Genomic DNA, 17,890 nt, shown 5'->3' on the forward strand with positions numbered 1-17,890 from the left:
AAGGCAGCAGTTGTTTGATTTTGGAGTTGTCTCTATTAGAAGAGTGGCTGTCCCCAGCTAACGAGCCTCATCTGCCAGAGGGTTTGAACTCGAGACTTTTGGGTTTAGCAACCATGAGCTTTACCGACTCGACCACGCCGATCCCTGCAACAATAGTGATATCAAGGTCTGTGTAGCTCAATATCTATAATTCTCTATGTCGCCCAACCATGCGGGACACCACGCATGCACGCCGACTCTCTAACCCTCCTCCTGCCCCCCCACCCTCGCTCTCCAGGCATGCGCAACAGTGTGTACCCACCCACCCCATTAGGAAAACTGTATCTTTCAGGAAGTCTTCACCTGTCACTAGATAGCGACTTTTGCTACGTGGCGGGTTGGCTTATTTAAAATAAAGGATCTGAACATAGCCTAGCTATTTTTAACATTTAGTGAACTCAATAATTTAATGTCATAGATCATCATTTCCCGTTTGTCCAATACACGAGGGAGAGATGAAGTAGAGTTCATCTGCTTCAGAGAAGCTGCGCGTATGAAAGGATAGTGTGGCCAGCACTATGTTTTCCATAACATGAGTTAGGTACCCATCAGAGTTGAGTGTATTCAGGGACATTCTACTGACTTAAACCCGGATTTGAACTCGAGACTTTCAGGTTAGCAGTCTAGTACTCTACTGCTAGATGACGCTGTTCAATATGATATCAATACAATGAAGAAAACCATTGTTCACAGGACCCATTAATTTAGACTTTTTAAGCTACATATAAAGTGATTGTCGAATAAATGAAGTATTTTAACCAAAGACGAAAGTTTAGCTTACTTCCCTCTAGGGTCCTAGCTGGCACAGGTAGGGTGTAGAGCCCTACCCCAGGTGTGACTGTGGAGGTGAAGGCTGCCACCTGACATTCATAACTGGTCCAAGGTTGGAGGGACCTGGGGAAAACATGGCTTATACTTTAGACATCAATTTTATAGGAGAAGGTGTGGCTTCTACTTTAAAGATCAATTTTTTATACATCAATTCAATAGAGGGAAAACATTAAAAAAATGAAATGAAGAGAATTTCTCACTGTATAGTAAAGTTGAGATCAGATGAAGGGGAGAGAACCTCTGACCAGACTGTGCTACCTTCTACTCTGTACTGTACTATGTAGGAGGTCACATTGCATGTTGTTAGCTCCCCTGGTATAGGCTACAATAGGGAAAAGTTTGATCTTATGTTATTTCTTCCAGCAGTATCTAATGTCACAGTTACAACAAGATAAAAACAGAAAGATCTAAACAGTGATTTAAAAGAAGGATGTGCAGAAAAAATAATTACTTTTATAAAAAGTTAGAAAAATTATAATTTTAAGCTATGTTTAATGTTTTCAAACAATGTTTACATTCCAAAGACAAAAACAGTCATTTATAAATGTATGTCTATTTACAGCAATGTGTAAAACAGACAAACACTTACAAGCTACTTACAAAAAAAATATGTGAACAGACAGACATTTACAAGCTACTTACAAAAGAAATGTGTAAACAGACAAACACTTACAAGCTACTTACAAAAGAAATGTGTAAATAGACAGCCACTTACAAGCTACTGACAGAACAAATGCGTAAAACAGACAGACACTAACAAGCTACTGACTAAAAAAAAATGTGTAAACAGACAGAGACTAGCTACTGAAAGAAAAAATGTGTCAATAGATAGCTACTTACACTCCAAGAGAGCTGAAGACTGGTGGATGAGATGGCTCTAACTTGCAGACGTCCAGGTGGTGCCACAGGGGCTGGAGAATTCAGGTCAAATGTTTATTAATAGATCAAACACAATACAGTATCAAATGATAATTTTAAAACAGACTCACTTTTGTATAGGCAGATGTGGTTTAGTGATAAAGCACTCAAGTAACAATTATAAAACATGTACATTCAATACCATCTAATTTCATTCAGGGAAATAGGTTTGACATTGTGTTGACCACACAATTTCTTCATATGCCATTATAGAATCAGATAATCTGAGCTATAAGCTCCCTTGCTCCGAATGAATGCTTTACATTTTATTAAGATACACAGCTGAGCAATCAACTGACCAATGGGCAGTGTCCACACTTGAACAACCTCTGAGAGTGGACTGGCGCCAGCAGGGTTGTCAGCGTACATGAGGACAGTGTAGAGCCTCCAGGGTTTCAGCCCACGTATGGTGTATGTCGTTGTTGCATTGCTCACACTAACGCTCGCATTGACAGCAGTTTCGTTGTTTTGGTACCTGATCCAGTAGTTGAGTATAGGACCATTCTGGGCCAGCAGTGGAACACTCTAAAATAAGAACATCAGAGGTGTCAGTTATTGTGTAGTTGTGCAAAGATTGGTCTCAGTGTAGTAGGTCTATTCCAGATTAAAAACTTATTGAAGGATGTAGCCAACATAGTTGATATTTTGAACAGAATCATGTACAGCTATCAAGTATCAATTCACTTTTCCTCTACTAAGCAAATGGAAGCAACTATCGATTGTTTGTTACACAATTTCCTATGGATGGTCTAAGTAATGGGAAGCAACTATCAATTCTTTCTTATTCCAAAGTACAACCAATGGCCTTAGCAAAGGGAAGCAACTATCAATTATTTTGTAACCAATGTCTTATGGATGGCCTTAGCAAAGGGACGCGACTATAAACTATTAGTCACCCAATACCAGACAGAGTTAACTAACCTGCCATGTGACCTGGACAGAGTAAGGATCTACAGCAACAGCTTGCAGGAACTGTGGAGCTAGTGATGGCTCTGGATAAAACAATCTCAGCTCAGTAAAGAAAATTTATTTAATTTTGATTTATTCTAAAATACCTATTGGGATGAACACATTAAACTACATCAGCAGGTATTTCACAGATGTAACCAGTCACCTAAATAACGAATATTTTTTTTCCAAAAGAATTGCATAATTAAAAAAAAAAAAATGGAATTTTATCCCATAGCACAAACACAGTGAAAAATAGTGTAAAGGGAGTATCATCATTTATGGACAACTCTATTGCTGCATTTTCCCCAAAGAATTAGATTTGATCTAATTCCTTGTGTAAACAAACCAGACTTATAACAGTTGACAGTGTACCAATTGTTCTGTAAACAAACCAGACTCACTGGATGAAGATGTAAGGAATGTAATCACTGCTGAGAAGTTCCCCCAGAGTTCTTGCCCCCTGTCAATGTTAGCAGCCCTAACTTGTGCTGTGTAGGTGGTGTAAGGCCTCAGTGGTGCCAAGAAAATTTCTTGGGTTGGAAATGTTGGACTGGATATATTTACCTCAACAAAGGCTGAAATTTTAAACAATAAAGATGTGACTTCTAATTTTGAATTTGCATATAGGCATGCTTTTCAAAAATTAACACAAATACTAGCTTTAAATTTCAAACTGCAAAATTCTTTTTAAATATATTATATTTACAAGTTATAAAACTCAAGGTTATTGAAAAAGGTATGAACAAAAATTATAGGCCTATATTTGAAAAGAAAACATATTTTATGACATACCTGAACTATAAGCATCCAAGTTGATGTATCTTAACTGGTACATCCTGACAACCCCATTTGGAGTAATGGGCTGCTCCCAGGTTAAAGATGCACTAACAGATGTAACATTTATCAACTTCAAGTTCACAGGGGTGGAAGGTGCTAAAAACACAATGTAAGAAAAACATCAAATAAAATAGTCATTGCAAATTTGAATAAAGCAGAATAATACAATAAAATTTCTAAATCTAGATAACAACAAATGTAAAGTATGCATATAAACTTTCATATAAACTAAATGATTTCAAAGGATTTTCTAATATAAAAATGAGTCTGTTGCCTTTATAGAATAGACTAGAGCATTTTTTCTACAACCAAGCACCTAAGCACAGACCTGATTGCAATGTAAGGGCTGACAAGGCATTGCTGGTGTCACTAGTGCCAATGTCATTGACAGCTGACACATAAAAAATATACAAGGTCCCAGGCTTGAGACCTGTGACCTCTGTCCTGGTCACATTTTGCAGATAGGTCACAGGGTACACAATAAGACTCTCAGCAGTTCTAGAAAGATCAGTACATGACAAAACTTTACTATGACATATTACATCATTCATATTGATAACTAATTACATGACAACTTTTTACCACTCACAGTACCAATAACCAAAATAATTACTTTAAAAGCTCTTTTAAAAACTATAAGGAATTCTACAGAGTTTTAAAAATCTTTAGATTTTAAAATGCCTATACATAATATAAAAACAATTTAGTAGAACTGGAAAATTGTATGCAATATATAAAATTTGATGTGGAATATGAATATGTAATGCAAAGTATTAAAAAAATTGATAAAGAAAATCAAAATTGGATGTATAATATAATAAACCGGGAGTGATCTCCCCTAAACTTTCTCGAATATTCTTATATAAAATAACAGGGGATGGGAACTCGGGCTATAGACATGATTTTTAATCCATTTTAAATACTTAAAGTTTTAAAAATAGAATAAAATCTCGTAGACAATTAATTGCACACCAAGTGAACGCCTTATAAAAAAGCGCATAATAGTGCGCAATATTATTAGTACTTTTAAAATTTACATTAGTTTTTTGAGAAATCGGAAGTAGCGTAAAGTACTACTTCCAGTCAACGGAAATTACTCAAAATTTAACAGAAGGTAGAGAATTAGATCTTTTACTTACATGTGAAATTTCATTTATCTATCTGAAATAGTACTCAAGTTATAGGCTTTTGAAAAATTCAAAGTAGGAAAAGTACCACTTCCGGTTATCGGAAATTGCTCAAAAGTTGATACGGATCTACGATTTTGATAAAATACTTATATATGAAATTTCATCAACCTAGCTGTAACGGTACTCAAGTTATCGTGTTTACACACGGACAGACAGACACACAGACAGACAAGATTGCAAAATTATGTTTTTCCGTATCAGTGAGGTGTAAAACGTCGAGATTTGTAAAAATCTCGATTTTTTTTTTTTCACGATTACAATACTTTCTCTATACTTCGTATATACGAGAAAGTAAAAATGTGATATAAAATATGAAAGTTTAATGTAGAATATTAAAATGTTGATGAAGAATGAAGCAAAAATATTTTGATGTACAAATCTACAAATCTTACTTCTCTCTGTAGGAGACCTGATAAAAATTGAGTTTCTGAGTAGGGTCATCATGACCTGACCACTGCCAAATCAAATACACCGACTCTGGTGACAGTGGAACAGCACTAAGTAGATATGGTGCCACAGGCAGGCCTGCAAGATATCAGGATAAGTCTAATGATAAGCCTAATGATAAGTCAGATAGTTAATTAAACAATAAGTCAAATAGTAAACATATAGATAAAAAACATTTGATACAGTCATCAGGTTAAGACTTTATATAAAAAAATGAAATCTACCAACTAAACTGGCGAACAATTCTACACAATAAACTGACAATAAAGTCTACCCATATGTGGGTAATGCTCGGTTGTCTAAAATATTACACTATTCCTTGCGGTTAGGTTACAAGTACAGTTCTTTGAATTACTAATTATATCTTCCTCTTCTTCATTCTTAATTTTAATGTTGGAAAGGATTCCCTCTAACACAGTTAAGTATACTCTCATTTCAGCCTGCTTTTCTTTTTGGATTTGCTTCCATAGCCTTGTCCAACCAAGAACAAACTACAAGGCAGCAGTTGTCTAATTTAGAGTTTTATCTCCTAGAAGAGTGGCTGTCCACAGTTAACGAGCCTCATCTGCCTGAGGGTTCGAACTTGAGACTTTTCAGTTTAGTAACCATGAGCTTTACCAACTCAACCACACTGACCCCTACTAGTTATGTGAATGTATGGGCCCAGCTAGCTGACATGTAGGTCTGGCTAGGATGTACTCACCAAACACAGAGACAACAAGATGTACTCACCAAACACAGAGACAACAAGATGTACTCACCAAACACGGAGACAACAAGATGTACTCACCAAACACGGAGACAACAAGATGTACTCACCAAACACAGAGACAACAAGATGTACTCACCAAACACACAGACAACAAGATGTACTCACCAAACACAGAGACAACAAGATGTACTCACCAAACACAGAGACAACAAGATGTACTCACCAAACACAGAGACAACAAGATGTACTCACCAAACACACAGACAACAAGATGTACTCACCAAACACAGAGACAACAAGATGTACTCACCAAACACAGAGACAACAAGATGTACTCACCAAACACAGAGACAACAAGATGTACTCACCAAACACAGAGACAACAAGATGTACTCACCAAACACACAGACAACAAGATGTACTCACCAAACACAGAGACAACAAGATGTACTCACCAAACACACAGACAACAAGATGTACTCACCAAACACAGAGACAACAAGATGTACTCACCAAACACAGAGACAACAAGATGTACTCACCAAACACAGAGACAACAAGATGTACTCACCAAACACAGAGACAACAAGATGTACTCACCAAACACACAGACAACAAGATGTACTCACCAAACACAGAGACAACAAGATGTACTCACCAAACACAGAGACAACAAGATGTACTCACCAAACACACAGACAACAAGATGTACTCACCAAACACAGAGACAACAAGATGTACTCACCAAACACAGAGACAACAAGATGTACTCACCAAACACACAGACAACAAGATGTACTCACCAAACACACAGACAACAAGATGTACTCACCAAACACACAGACAACAAGATGTACTCACCAAACACAGAGACAACAAGATGTACTCACCAAACACGGAGACAACAAGATGTACTCACCAAACACAGAGACAACAAGATGTACTCACCAAACACAGAGACAACAAGATGTACTCACCAAACACACAGACAACAAGATGTACTCACCAAACACACAGACAACAAGATGTACTCACCAAACACAGAGACAACAAGATGTACTCACCAAACACAGAGACAACAAGATGTACTCACCAAACACAGAGACAACAAGATGTACTCACCAAACACAGAGACAACAAGATGTACTCACCAAACACACAGACAACAAGATGTACTCACCAAACACAGAGACAACAAGATGTACTCACCAAACACACAGACAACAAGATGTACTCACCAAACACAGAGACAACAAGATGTACTCACCAAACACAGAGACAACAAGATGTACTCACCAAACACAGAGACAACAAGATGTACTCACCAAACACAGAGACAACAAGATGTACTCACCAAACACACAGACAACAAGATGTACTCACCAAACACAGAGACAACAAGATGTACTCACCAAACACAGAGACAACAAGATGTACTCACCAAACACACAGACAACAAGATGTACTCACCAAACACAGAGACAACAAGATGTACTCACCAAACACAGAGACAACAAGATGTACTCACCAAACACACAGACAACAAGATGTACTCACCAAACACACAGACAACAAGATGTACTCACCAAACACACAGACAACAAGATGTACTCACCAAACACAGAGACAACAAGATGTACTCACCAAACACGGAGACAACAAGATGTACTCACCAAACACAGAGACAACAAGATGTACTCACCAAACACAGAGACAACAAGATGTACTCACCAAACACACAGACAACAAGATGTACTCACCAAACACAGAGACAACAAGATGTACTCACCAAACACACAGACAACAAGATGTACTCACCAAACACAGAGACAACAAGATGTACTCACCAAACACAGAGACAACAAGATGTACTCACCAAACACACAGACAACAAGATGTACTCACCAAACACAGAGACAACAAGATGTACTCACCAAACACAGAGACAACAAGATGTACTCACCAAACACACAGACAACAAGATGTACTCACCAAACACACAGACAACAAGATGTACTCACCAAACACACAGACAACAAGATGTACTCACCAAACACAGAGACAACAAGATGTACTCACCAAACACGGAGACAACAAGATGTACTCACCAAACACAGAGACAACAAGATGTACTCACCAAACACAGAGACAACAAGATGTACTCACCAAACACACAGACAACAAGATGTACTCACCAAACACACAGACAACAAGATGTACTCACCAAACACACAGACAACAAGATGTACTCACCAAACACAGAGACAACAAGATGTACTCACCAAACACAGAGACAACAAGATGTACTCACCAAACACACAGACAACAAGATGTACTCACCAAACACAGAGACAACAAGATGTACTCACCAAACACAGAGACAACAAGATGTACTCACCAAACACACAGACAACAAGATGTACTCACCAAACACACAGACAACAAGATGTACTCACCAAACACACAGACAACAAGATGTACTCACCAAACACAGAGACAACAAGATGTACTCACCAAACACGGAGACAACAAGATGTACTCACCAAACACAGAGACAACAAGATGTACTCACCAAACACAGAGACAACAAGATGTACTCACCAAACACACAGACAACAAGATGTACTCACCAAACACAGAGACAACAAGATGTACTCACCAAACACACAGACAACAAGACGTACTCACCAAACACACAGACAACAAGATGTACTCACCAAACACAGAGACAACAAGATGTACTCACCAAACACAGAGACAACAAGATGTACTCACCAAACACAGAGACAACAAGACGTACTCACCAAACACACAGACAACAAGATGTACTCACCAAACACACAGACAACAAGATGTACTCACCAAACACAGAGACAACAAGATGTACTCACCAAACACAGAGACAACAACAGATCTGACATCTAGCCCTGAGGTAGAGTTAGCCACACACTCGTACGGACCGGAATCATTCTGGAAGACAAAGTCCACAGAGAGAACACCTGCATCAGACACCCGCACCCTCCCATCCAATGATGATGTCACAGTGTTGTTCATGCGGCGCCACTGTATAGTAGGGGAGGGAATCCCTGACGCCGAGCAAGTCAGGCTAAATTTGGTACGCAGCATGACAGGAGACAATGGGGAGATGACTTGATCTATACGTGGTGGCACTGTAAACATTATGTGACGTAATAATTATTAAAACACTGATTTAAGAACATCACTGTTCACACTGAAAAACATATTTAGTCATAGAAAAAAATATTAGCTGAAGTTACAATCACATGATTTAAAATCACATGACGCACAAGCTATGAACGTGGATAAATAAAGTAAACAACTAAAATACACTATGGATTTCACCTCATAACTAGGTTAAATTTTAAGTACTATGATTATAATTGTATTATTGTCATACATTTAAATTTTATCAGTAAAAATAAACTTTTAGACAAAGGTACTATTATGCAGAGCTAGAGAAATAAATGCTAAGGTTTGGTTTAAGACCCCCCCCCCCCCCAAGTCTATAAACTCAGTGCATAAAACTCAGTGCATAAAACAAAAGATTTAAAAAACAAAGTTAACCCTAAAATCAAACAAGCAGTGAGGAAGTTACCTAAAAGTTTGTTGTAGGCTGAGGCCCACACTGTTCCCCCCCCCCCCCCCCCCCACCTCACTGGGACCCTCACATAGTTACTTAAAGTTTGATGACGCCTAAAGCCCACGCTGTCCCCCCCCCACCCCCCCCCCCCCCCCACCTCGTGTGACCCTCACATAGTTACCTAAAAGTTTGATGAAGGCTGAAGCCCGTGCTGTCCCCACCCCACTGCGACCCTCACATGTGTAGAGCCCCACATTCTGCCAGGTCAATGACCTCACAGTCAGAGTCTGGTTCTGGTCCAGTAGGTTTGTATTGCTGGGCAGGCTCAGGCTGGCCTGTGGGGGAGTGGTCGATAATTAGATCACCTAATTAGTCACATCAATTAACAAAAAAAAACAATCTTTAATTTACTTTCAGTATAAATTTTCTATAAAGTTTAAAGTGTCATCTACTTACATTAAAATACCAAATAATGGATGGTGAAGGTTGACCTTTGATTACACAGGTCAAGGTTGCAGATGAACCAATGAGAGCAGTTGTGTTGCTGGGTGGTAGAGATACAGTGGGACGGACTGTAAAAAAAAACGGTATACAAATAAATGAAATGGAAGAATCAGAGTTATTTTGTGAGGCGGGAGGTGCAGACCGCACAGGGTAACACCTATAGGGGGTGACACCAAAAAAAAAAAAATTGCAAAATATATAGAAGAAAAATGCTTTTTGCCAGTTCAATTAATGATTAATTAAAGTTAAAAAGTCTTTTATGTGTTAAATTGACTATCCCGTCAAGGGAAGGGGGGGAGGGCATAATTATATATATATATATATATATATATATATATATATATATATATATATATATATATATATATATAGCCTATATTTTTTTATTTGGTGTGGAAGGGGGGGGGGGGGTTGATACCAAGAGGTGCTGTACCTGGTAACACCCGACCTAGCAACGCCACTGGGAACAACACAGTAAAGTGTTGCTTTAAACCCTTAGTGAACATGAATTTAAAACTAACATTAACAAAGTTTTTTTGTTGATCGCATCTCAAAAAGTTTAAAACAAGATTCAACTTAAAACTCTAGCACACAGTAAAAACAGTAAAGAAAAAGAATCAGAGAGCACCAACCATAGACAACAAGAGTGCCAGTGGATGAGGCGGTGCCCGCATCATTTGACCCAACACACGTGTAGTTCCCTGCGTGTTGATAGGTGACCGATTCTACACGCAGGTTTGGGGGATTGAAGGACCATCTTATACTGGACAAATTGGCGACTGAATTTTGTACAGTCAAGTTCACTCCATCTAGGAAAATTAACATTAATCTATTAAAGACTTTAAGGTTTTAGTAAACTAATTAAAAATAATTAGTATGTTTATTAAACCTACTTAATGGATGAAAATCAATGGATGAAACTCAATGGATGAAATTTAACAGATGTAACTTAATGTATAGAACTTGATGGGTAAAACAATGGATAAAACCTAATAGTTAAAACTTTGTGGATGAAATGTAATGGTTAAAATTATCAATATTTATCAAGGATAGTGTTAGCTTAGCTAAGCTACAAATGGACCTGCTTTCTTCTTGATATTTGTTCCTTATTGTAATGTCAACAGGATTTCCTCCAACACATTTAAGCATTATTTTGTACTGGGGCATATGGCATATGGCAAGTTGATTCCGGAACTGCTTTAAACCTAGATGTAAACAAACTTTTTCCCTAAGCCAGTGGTTCCCAACCTTTTTTGAGTGGCGACCCCCTTTTATAAAAATTAAGTGACCCGCGAACCCCATAGAATTAAAAAGCCGAAATTAGTATGGAAATCAATAAGCACTAAAATAAGATTTTCTAGTAGACTTTCAATATGAACTACTCTTGATAACTGATTTAATAGCATGAGTAAAATTGCATACTATTCACTAAACCTTCGTGGTTAAGTTTTTAATTTTTTTAAAAATTTGTTAACGCCAACCTATGTCATTATAATTATCTTAATTTTGTTTTTAATCGAAAAATAGTGTTGAAAATATATTCTCGAAAAGTCAATCAATTTTACGTTTGGTTATGAATGGTGAATACTACACCAAAATTGTGTCTGCAGTTTTTCATCTTACACGGAATCATTCTGCAAATCAAAGAATTCATCTTGTAATTCATCGGGAATGCTGGCAACATCAAGGGAAGAAGAGAATGGGTAATGCGTAAATGCAGATTCTTCTTTTTTTTTAGCTCAGAGAAATAGCGATGCAGTTCCTTTTCAAGAGATTCAAGATGCACAGAAATTGCTTCTTTCAAAATTTTAACTATCTCACAATCAGATTCATCTACCACACCGCAGAGTTTCTCAAATTTACAATATTTCCAAGATTTATTTTCTTTACCGATTTTGCAGCTTTGATAAAAATGCCCCGAGATTATCATGGAAAGTTACAATATTCGTTCATTTTCCCTGAAGCTTCAGGTTATGCTTATCTTGATGTTCGAACATATCTGCTAGGTTTGATACTCTCTCAAACCACTCTATGTCGTTTTTAAGTATACCAAAAAGTCTTGTTTCCTTTGCACTCCCAAGAACAATTTGATTTCAGATTTCAATTCAAAAACACAATTTACAACATTTCGTTTGACAGCCAGCGTACTGTAGTGTAGAAGAGCAGAACCTCGTGATCTATATTAATGTTTTTGCTCAGTTCTTAGAAGGCTCCAGATTTTATATAATTTACATCTTATACTAGCAATGGCCTCTTGATGTCGATTGGTTAGGGCAGTGGTTAGGGAGCTAAATCTTTTCTGTTTTCTGAAAGCCCGATTTTGAGCTAAACATAGATGGCGCACCATCAGTACAAACCCCCACAGCCGTTCTAACCCAATTTAATCATCCAGTTTCAAAAAAGATATTTATTTTCTCCATGCTATCTTCACAAAAGAGCAACTCTTCTTTGCTATCATCCGCATGAATATAGACACAGACCAGCAACTGCGAACACGAACTCACGTCTGTTGATTTATCATCTTGAAAAGCAAACAATGGTGAAAGCTTAATTTCAATAAAAAATGTGTTATTTAACATTTACGTACATGCAGCGTTTGATGAGATTTTCTCCTATTGTTTTTTTTTTTTTTTGCTTGACATTTTCTATCGCGACTTCATGTGAAACTTGCACTAATGCTGGTGAAAACTTCCTGTTTGATCAAGTCTCTGACGTTTGCAACTAGCTTCTTACCAACGAAAGAACTCCATATATTTTTTGGTGTGTTCCGAATGACTCGTCTCAAATGGCGTTTTAGTTTTGAAGATTTCATAGATTCGTGACTGAGAACAACTTTGTACAGTGCGCTTTGTTTCTTCTCTATTACATTTCCAGTGATGTTAATGAAGCCGAATTTCAAAAATTCTTCTAAATATTTATGTTTTGTTTCAAATTACTAAGGTTTTGTATACCAGTTGGCGACCCCCGAGAAAGACCTTCGCGACCCCCAGGTTGGGAACCCGTGCCCTAAGCCCAGCCATTTTTGCTGGGGTACTCAAACCATTTTGCCAACAAAAAAGACAGAAATGAACTTACTAAAGATCCACTGTATAGCTGGCATGGGATCACTGACCACATTACAGGGTAGGGTCACAGCATCACCCTCTGTTACCACAAAATTCCCCACAGCTTGTAGTGATGAAGGGGGCACTGTAACAACAGACAGGCTCCATCAGTGGGTTTATTTTTTTTTTTTATTGTAACATAATTATTCAGACAAGGTGGCCAAAAAACTCAGGTAATTACAGAAGTTTCAAACATTGTGTATCACTTGTATAGTTTAATCAAATTTTAATTTTAATTAACTTAATTAACAAAAAGTGTAAAAAAAATAAGCTATTTGTCTCAGTTAAGAACACTTCAAATCTAAAGAATTGGTGACACATATGTGACAGCTATAGACAAGACATACCCTGACCAAATACCTGACCTGCCACTACAACTGACCTAAGACTGACACCTGACCTGCCAACTGACCTAAGACTGACTCCTGACCTGCCAACTGACCTAAGACTGACACCTGACCTGCCACTACAACTGACCTAAGACTGACACCTGACCTGCCACTACAACTGACCTAAGACTGACACCTGACCTGCCAACTGACCTAAGACTGACACCTGACCTGCCACTACAACTGACCTAAGACTGACACATGACCTGCCAACTGACCTAAGACTGACACCTGACCTGCCAACTGACCTAAGACTGACACCTGACCTGCCAACTGACCTAAGACTGACACCTGACCTGACACTACAACTGACCTAAGACTGACACCTGACCTGCCAACTGACCTAAGACTGACACCTGACCTGCCAACTGACCTAAGACTGACACCTGACCTGCCAACTGACCTAAGACTGACACCTGACCTGCCAACTGACCTAAGACTGACACCTGACCTGACCTGCCAACTGACCTAAGACTGACACCTGACCTGCCACTACAACTGACCTAAGACTGACCTGCCACTACAACTGACCTAAGACTGACACCTGACCTGCCACTACAACTGACCTAAGACTGACACCTGACCTGCCAATTGACCTAAGACTGACACCTGACCTGCCACTACAACTGACATAAGACTGACACCTGACCTGCCAACTGACCTAAGACTGACACCTGACCTGACAACTGACCTAAGACTGACACCTGACCTGCCAACTGATCTAAGACTGACACCTGACCTGCCAACTGATCTAAGACTGACACCTGACCTGCCAACTGACCTAAGACTGACACCTGACCTGCCAACTGACCTAAGACTGACACCTGACCTGCCACTACAACTGACCTAAGACTGACACCTGACCTGCCACTACAACTGACCTAAGACTGACACCTGACCTGCCAACTGACCTAAGACTGACACCTGACCTGCCACTACAACTGACCTAGAACTGACCTGCCACTACAACTGACCTAAGACTGACACCTGACCTGCCACTACAACTGACCTAAGACTCACACCTGACCTGCCAACTGACCTAAGAATGACACCTGACCTGCCACTACAACTGACCTAAGACTGACACCTGACCTGCCACTACAACTGACCTAAGACTGACACCTGACCTGCCAACTGACCTAGGACTGACAACTGACCTGACACTACAACTGACCTAAGACTGACACCTGACCTGCCAACTGACCTAAGACTGACACCTGACCTGCCAACTGACCTAAGACTGACACCTGACCTGCCAACTGATCTAAGACTGACACCTGACCTGCCAACTGATCTAAGACTGACACCTGACCTGCCAACTGACCTAAGACTGACACCTGACCTGCCAACTGACCTAAGACTGACACCTGACCTGCCACTACAACTGACCTAAGACTGACACCTGACCTGCCACTACAACTGACCTAAGACTGACACCTGACCTGCCAACTGACCTAAGACTGACACCTGACCTGCCACTACAACTGACCTAGAACTGACCTGCCACTACAACTGACCTAAGACTGACACCTGACCTGCCACTACAACTGACCTAAGACTCACACCTGACCTGCCAACTGACCTAAGAATGACACCTGACCTGCCACTACAACTGACCTAAGACTGACACCTGACCTGCCACTACAACTGACCTAAGACTGACACCTGACCTGCCAACTGACCTAGGACTGACAACTGACCTGACACTACAACTGACCTAAGACTGACACCTGACCTGCCAACTGACCTAAGACTGACACCTGACCTGCCAACTGACCTAAGACTGACACCTGACCTGCCAACTGACCTAAGACTGACACCTGACCTGCCAACTGACCTAAGACTGACATCTAACCTGCCACTACAACTGACCTAAGACTGACACCTGACCTGCCACTACAATTGACCTAAGACTGACCTGCCACTACAACTGACCTAAGACTGACACCTGACCTGCCACTACAACTGACCTAAGACTGACACCTGACCTGCCACTACAACTTACCTAAGACTGACACCTGACCTGCCAACTGACCTAAGACTGACACCTGACCTGACACTACAACTGACCTAAGACTGACACCTGACCTGCCAACTGACCTAAGACTGACACCTGACCTGCCAACTGACCTAAGACTGACCTGCCACTACAACTGACCTAAGACTGACACCTGACCTGCCACTACAATTGACCTAAGACTGACCTGCCACTACAACTGACCTAAGACTGACACCTGACCTGCCACTACAACTGACCTAAGACTGACACCTGACCTGCCACTACAACTGACCTAAGACTGACACCTGACCTGCCAACTGACCTAAGACTGACACCTGACCTGCCAACTGACCTAAGACTGACCTGCCACTACAACTGACCTAAGACTGACACCTGACCTGCCACTACAACTGACCTATGACTGACACCTGACCTGCCAACTGACCTAAGACTGACCTGCCACTACAACTGACCTAAGACTGACACCTGACCTGCCACTACCACTGACCTAAGACTGACACCTGACCTGCCAACTGACCTAAGACTGACACCTGACCTGCCACTACAACTGACCTAAGACTGACACCTGACCTGCCAACTGACCTAAGACTGACACCTGACCTGCCACTACAACTGACCTAGAACTGACCTGCCACTACAACTGACCTAAGACTGACACCTGACCTGCCAACTGACCTAAGACTGACACCTGACCTGCCACTACAACTGACCTAAGACTGTCACCTGACCTGCCACTACAACTGACCTAAGACTCACACCTGACCTGCCAACTGACCTAAGAATGACACCTGACCTGCCACTACAACTGACCTAAGACTGACACCTGACCTGCCACTACAACTGACCTAAGACTGACACCTGACCTGCCAACTGACCTAAGACTGACACCTGACCTGACACTACAACTGACCTAAGACTGACACCTGACCTGCCAACTGACCTAAGACTGACACCTGACCTGCCAACTGACCTAAGACTGACATCTGACCTGCCACTACAACTGACCTAAGACTGACACCTGACCTGCCACTACAATTGACCTAAGACTGACCTGCCACTACAACTGACCTAAGACTGACACCTGACCTGCCACTACAACTGACCTAAGACTGACACCTGACCTGCCACTACAACTTACCTAAGACTGACACCTGACCTGCCAACTGACCTAAGACTGACACCTGACCTGACACTACAACTGACCTAAGACTGACACCTGACCTGCCAACTGACCTAAGACTGACACCTGACCTGCCAACTGACCTAAGACTGACACCTGACCTGCCAACTGACCTAAGACTGACACCTGACCTGCCACTACAACTGACCTAAGACTGACCTGCCACTACAACTGACCTAAGACTGACACCTGACCTGCCAACTGACCTAAGACTGACACCTGACCTGCCAACTGACCTAAGACTGACCTGCCACTACAACTGACCTAAGACTGACACCTGACCTGCCACTACAACTGACCTATGACTGACACCTGACCTGCCAACTGACCTAAGACTGACCTGCCACTACAACTGACCTAAGACTGACACCTGACCTGCCACTACCACTGACCTAAGACTGACACCTGACCTGCCAACTGACCTAAGACTGACACCTGACCTGCCACTACAACTGACCTAAGACTGACACCTGACCTGCCAACTGACCTAAGACTGACACCTGACCTGCCAACTGACCTGCAACTGTGACAAAGGAGCCTGCTGAAATACTGCCATACTTGTTGCTGGTCACACAAGTGAACTGACCCTCCCACTCCTTGCCCACCTCAGCTATCAGCAGCTCTTGGTCCTGGTTACTGCAAGCAGAGATGTCAACACACACTCAGCACAATATGACACACACTCAGCACAATATGACACACACTCAGCACAATATGACACACACTGCACAATATGACACAAACACCGCACAATATGACACACACCACCCTCTTAACATCCACATTATTAACCTCAAACATTATTCCCTTTTAACACTCCATCATGCACACAAATACCCCTACATCCACAGATTTCAATATCTTGATCTAAAACGACATAGATGAACAGATGGAAAATTCCACCAGAACAAATAGAAGGGTAGGCTACTCACACAATAGCAATCCTGTTAGACGGAGTTATGTTTCTTCCTTGAAACAACCAAAAAGTTGTGGGAGGGGGTTTAGCCTCGACAAAACAAGATAGGTGCAAAAAGTTTCCCTTCACAACTTTAGTGTTGATGGGAGGGGTGGTGATCAGTGGGGGACCTGGGATCAAATATTTAAATAAAAACTAAAGAACTCCACATGGAGGAAGAATAATTACTTCTACTAAGTCAAACTAAGAAA

General features: G+C 40.6%; 1 protein-coding gene across 1 annotated transcript in view; it reads right to left on the reverse strand.

Annotated features, from left to right (window-relative positions):
• LOC131928154 (tyrosine-protein phosphatase Lar) overlaps positions 1 to 17,890 on the reverse strand; it is a 34,460-nt gene that overhangs the window by 12,054 nt on the left and 4,516 nt on the right. Inside the window, exons 7-21 of the mRNA XM_059284094.1 lie at positions 17,656 to 17,809; positions 17,241 to 17,359; positions 10,663 to 10,839; positions 9,983 to 10,098; positions 9,708 to 9,861; positions 8,817 to 9,095; positions 5,159 to 5,291; positions 3,905 to 4,074; positions 3,532 to 3,672; positions 3,141 to 3,314; positions 2,710 to 2,780; positions 2,088 to 2,313; positions 1,711 to 1,781; positions 1,071 to 1,192; positions 821 to 933 (exon numbers count right to left, since the gene is read on the reverse strand). Coding sequence (XP_059140077.1) covers positions 821 to 933; positions 1,071 to 1,192; positions 1,711 to 1,781; positions 2,088 to 2,313; positions 2,710 to 2,780; positions 3,141 to 3,314; positions 3,532 to 3,672; positions 3,905 to 4,074; positions 5,159 to 5,291; positions 8,817 to 9,095; positions 9,708 to 9,861; positions 9,983 to 10,098; positions 10,663 to 10,839; positions 17,241 to 17,359; positions 17,656 to 17,809 — 2,220 coding nt within the window. The remainder of the gene's footprint in view (positions 1 to 820; positions 934 to 1,070; positions 1,193 to 1,710; positions 1,782 to 2,087; positions 2,314 to 2,709; positions 2,781 to 3,140; positions 3,315 to 3,531; positions 3,673 to 3,904; positions 4,075 to 5,158; positions 5,292 to 8,816; positions 9,096 to 9,707; positions 9,862 to 9,982; positions 10,099 to 10,662; positions 10,840 to 17,240; positions 17,360 to 17,655; positions 17,810 to 17,890) is intronic.

The sequence above is a fragment of the Physella acuta genome, unplaced genomic scaffold, assembly GCF_028476545.2.
Source record: "Physella acuta isolate Inbredline_101_S28 unplaced genomic scaffold, ASM2847654v3 ptg001467l, whole genome shotgun sequence".
In the NCBI taxonomy this organism is placed as follows: Eukaryota; Metazoa; Mollusca; class Gastropoda; family Physidae; genus Physella; species Physella acuta.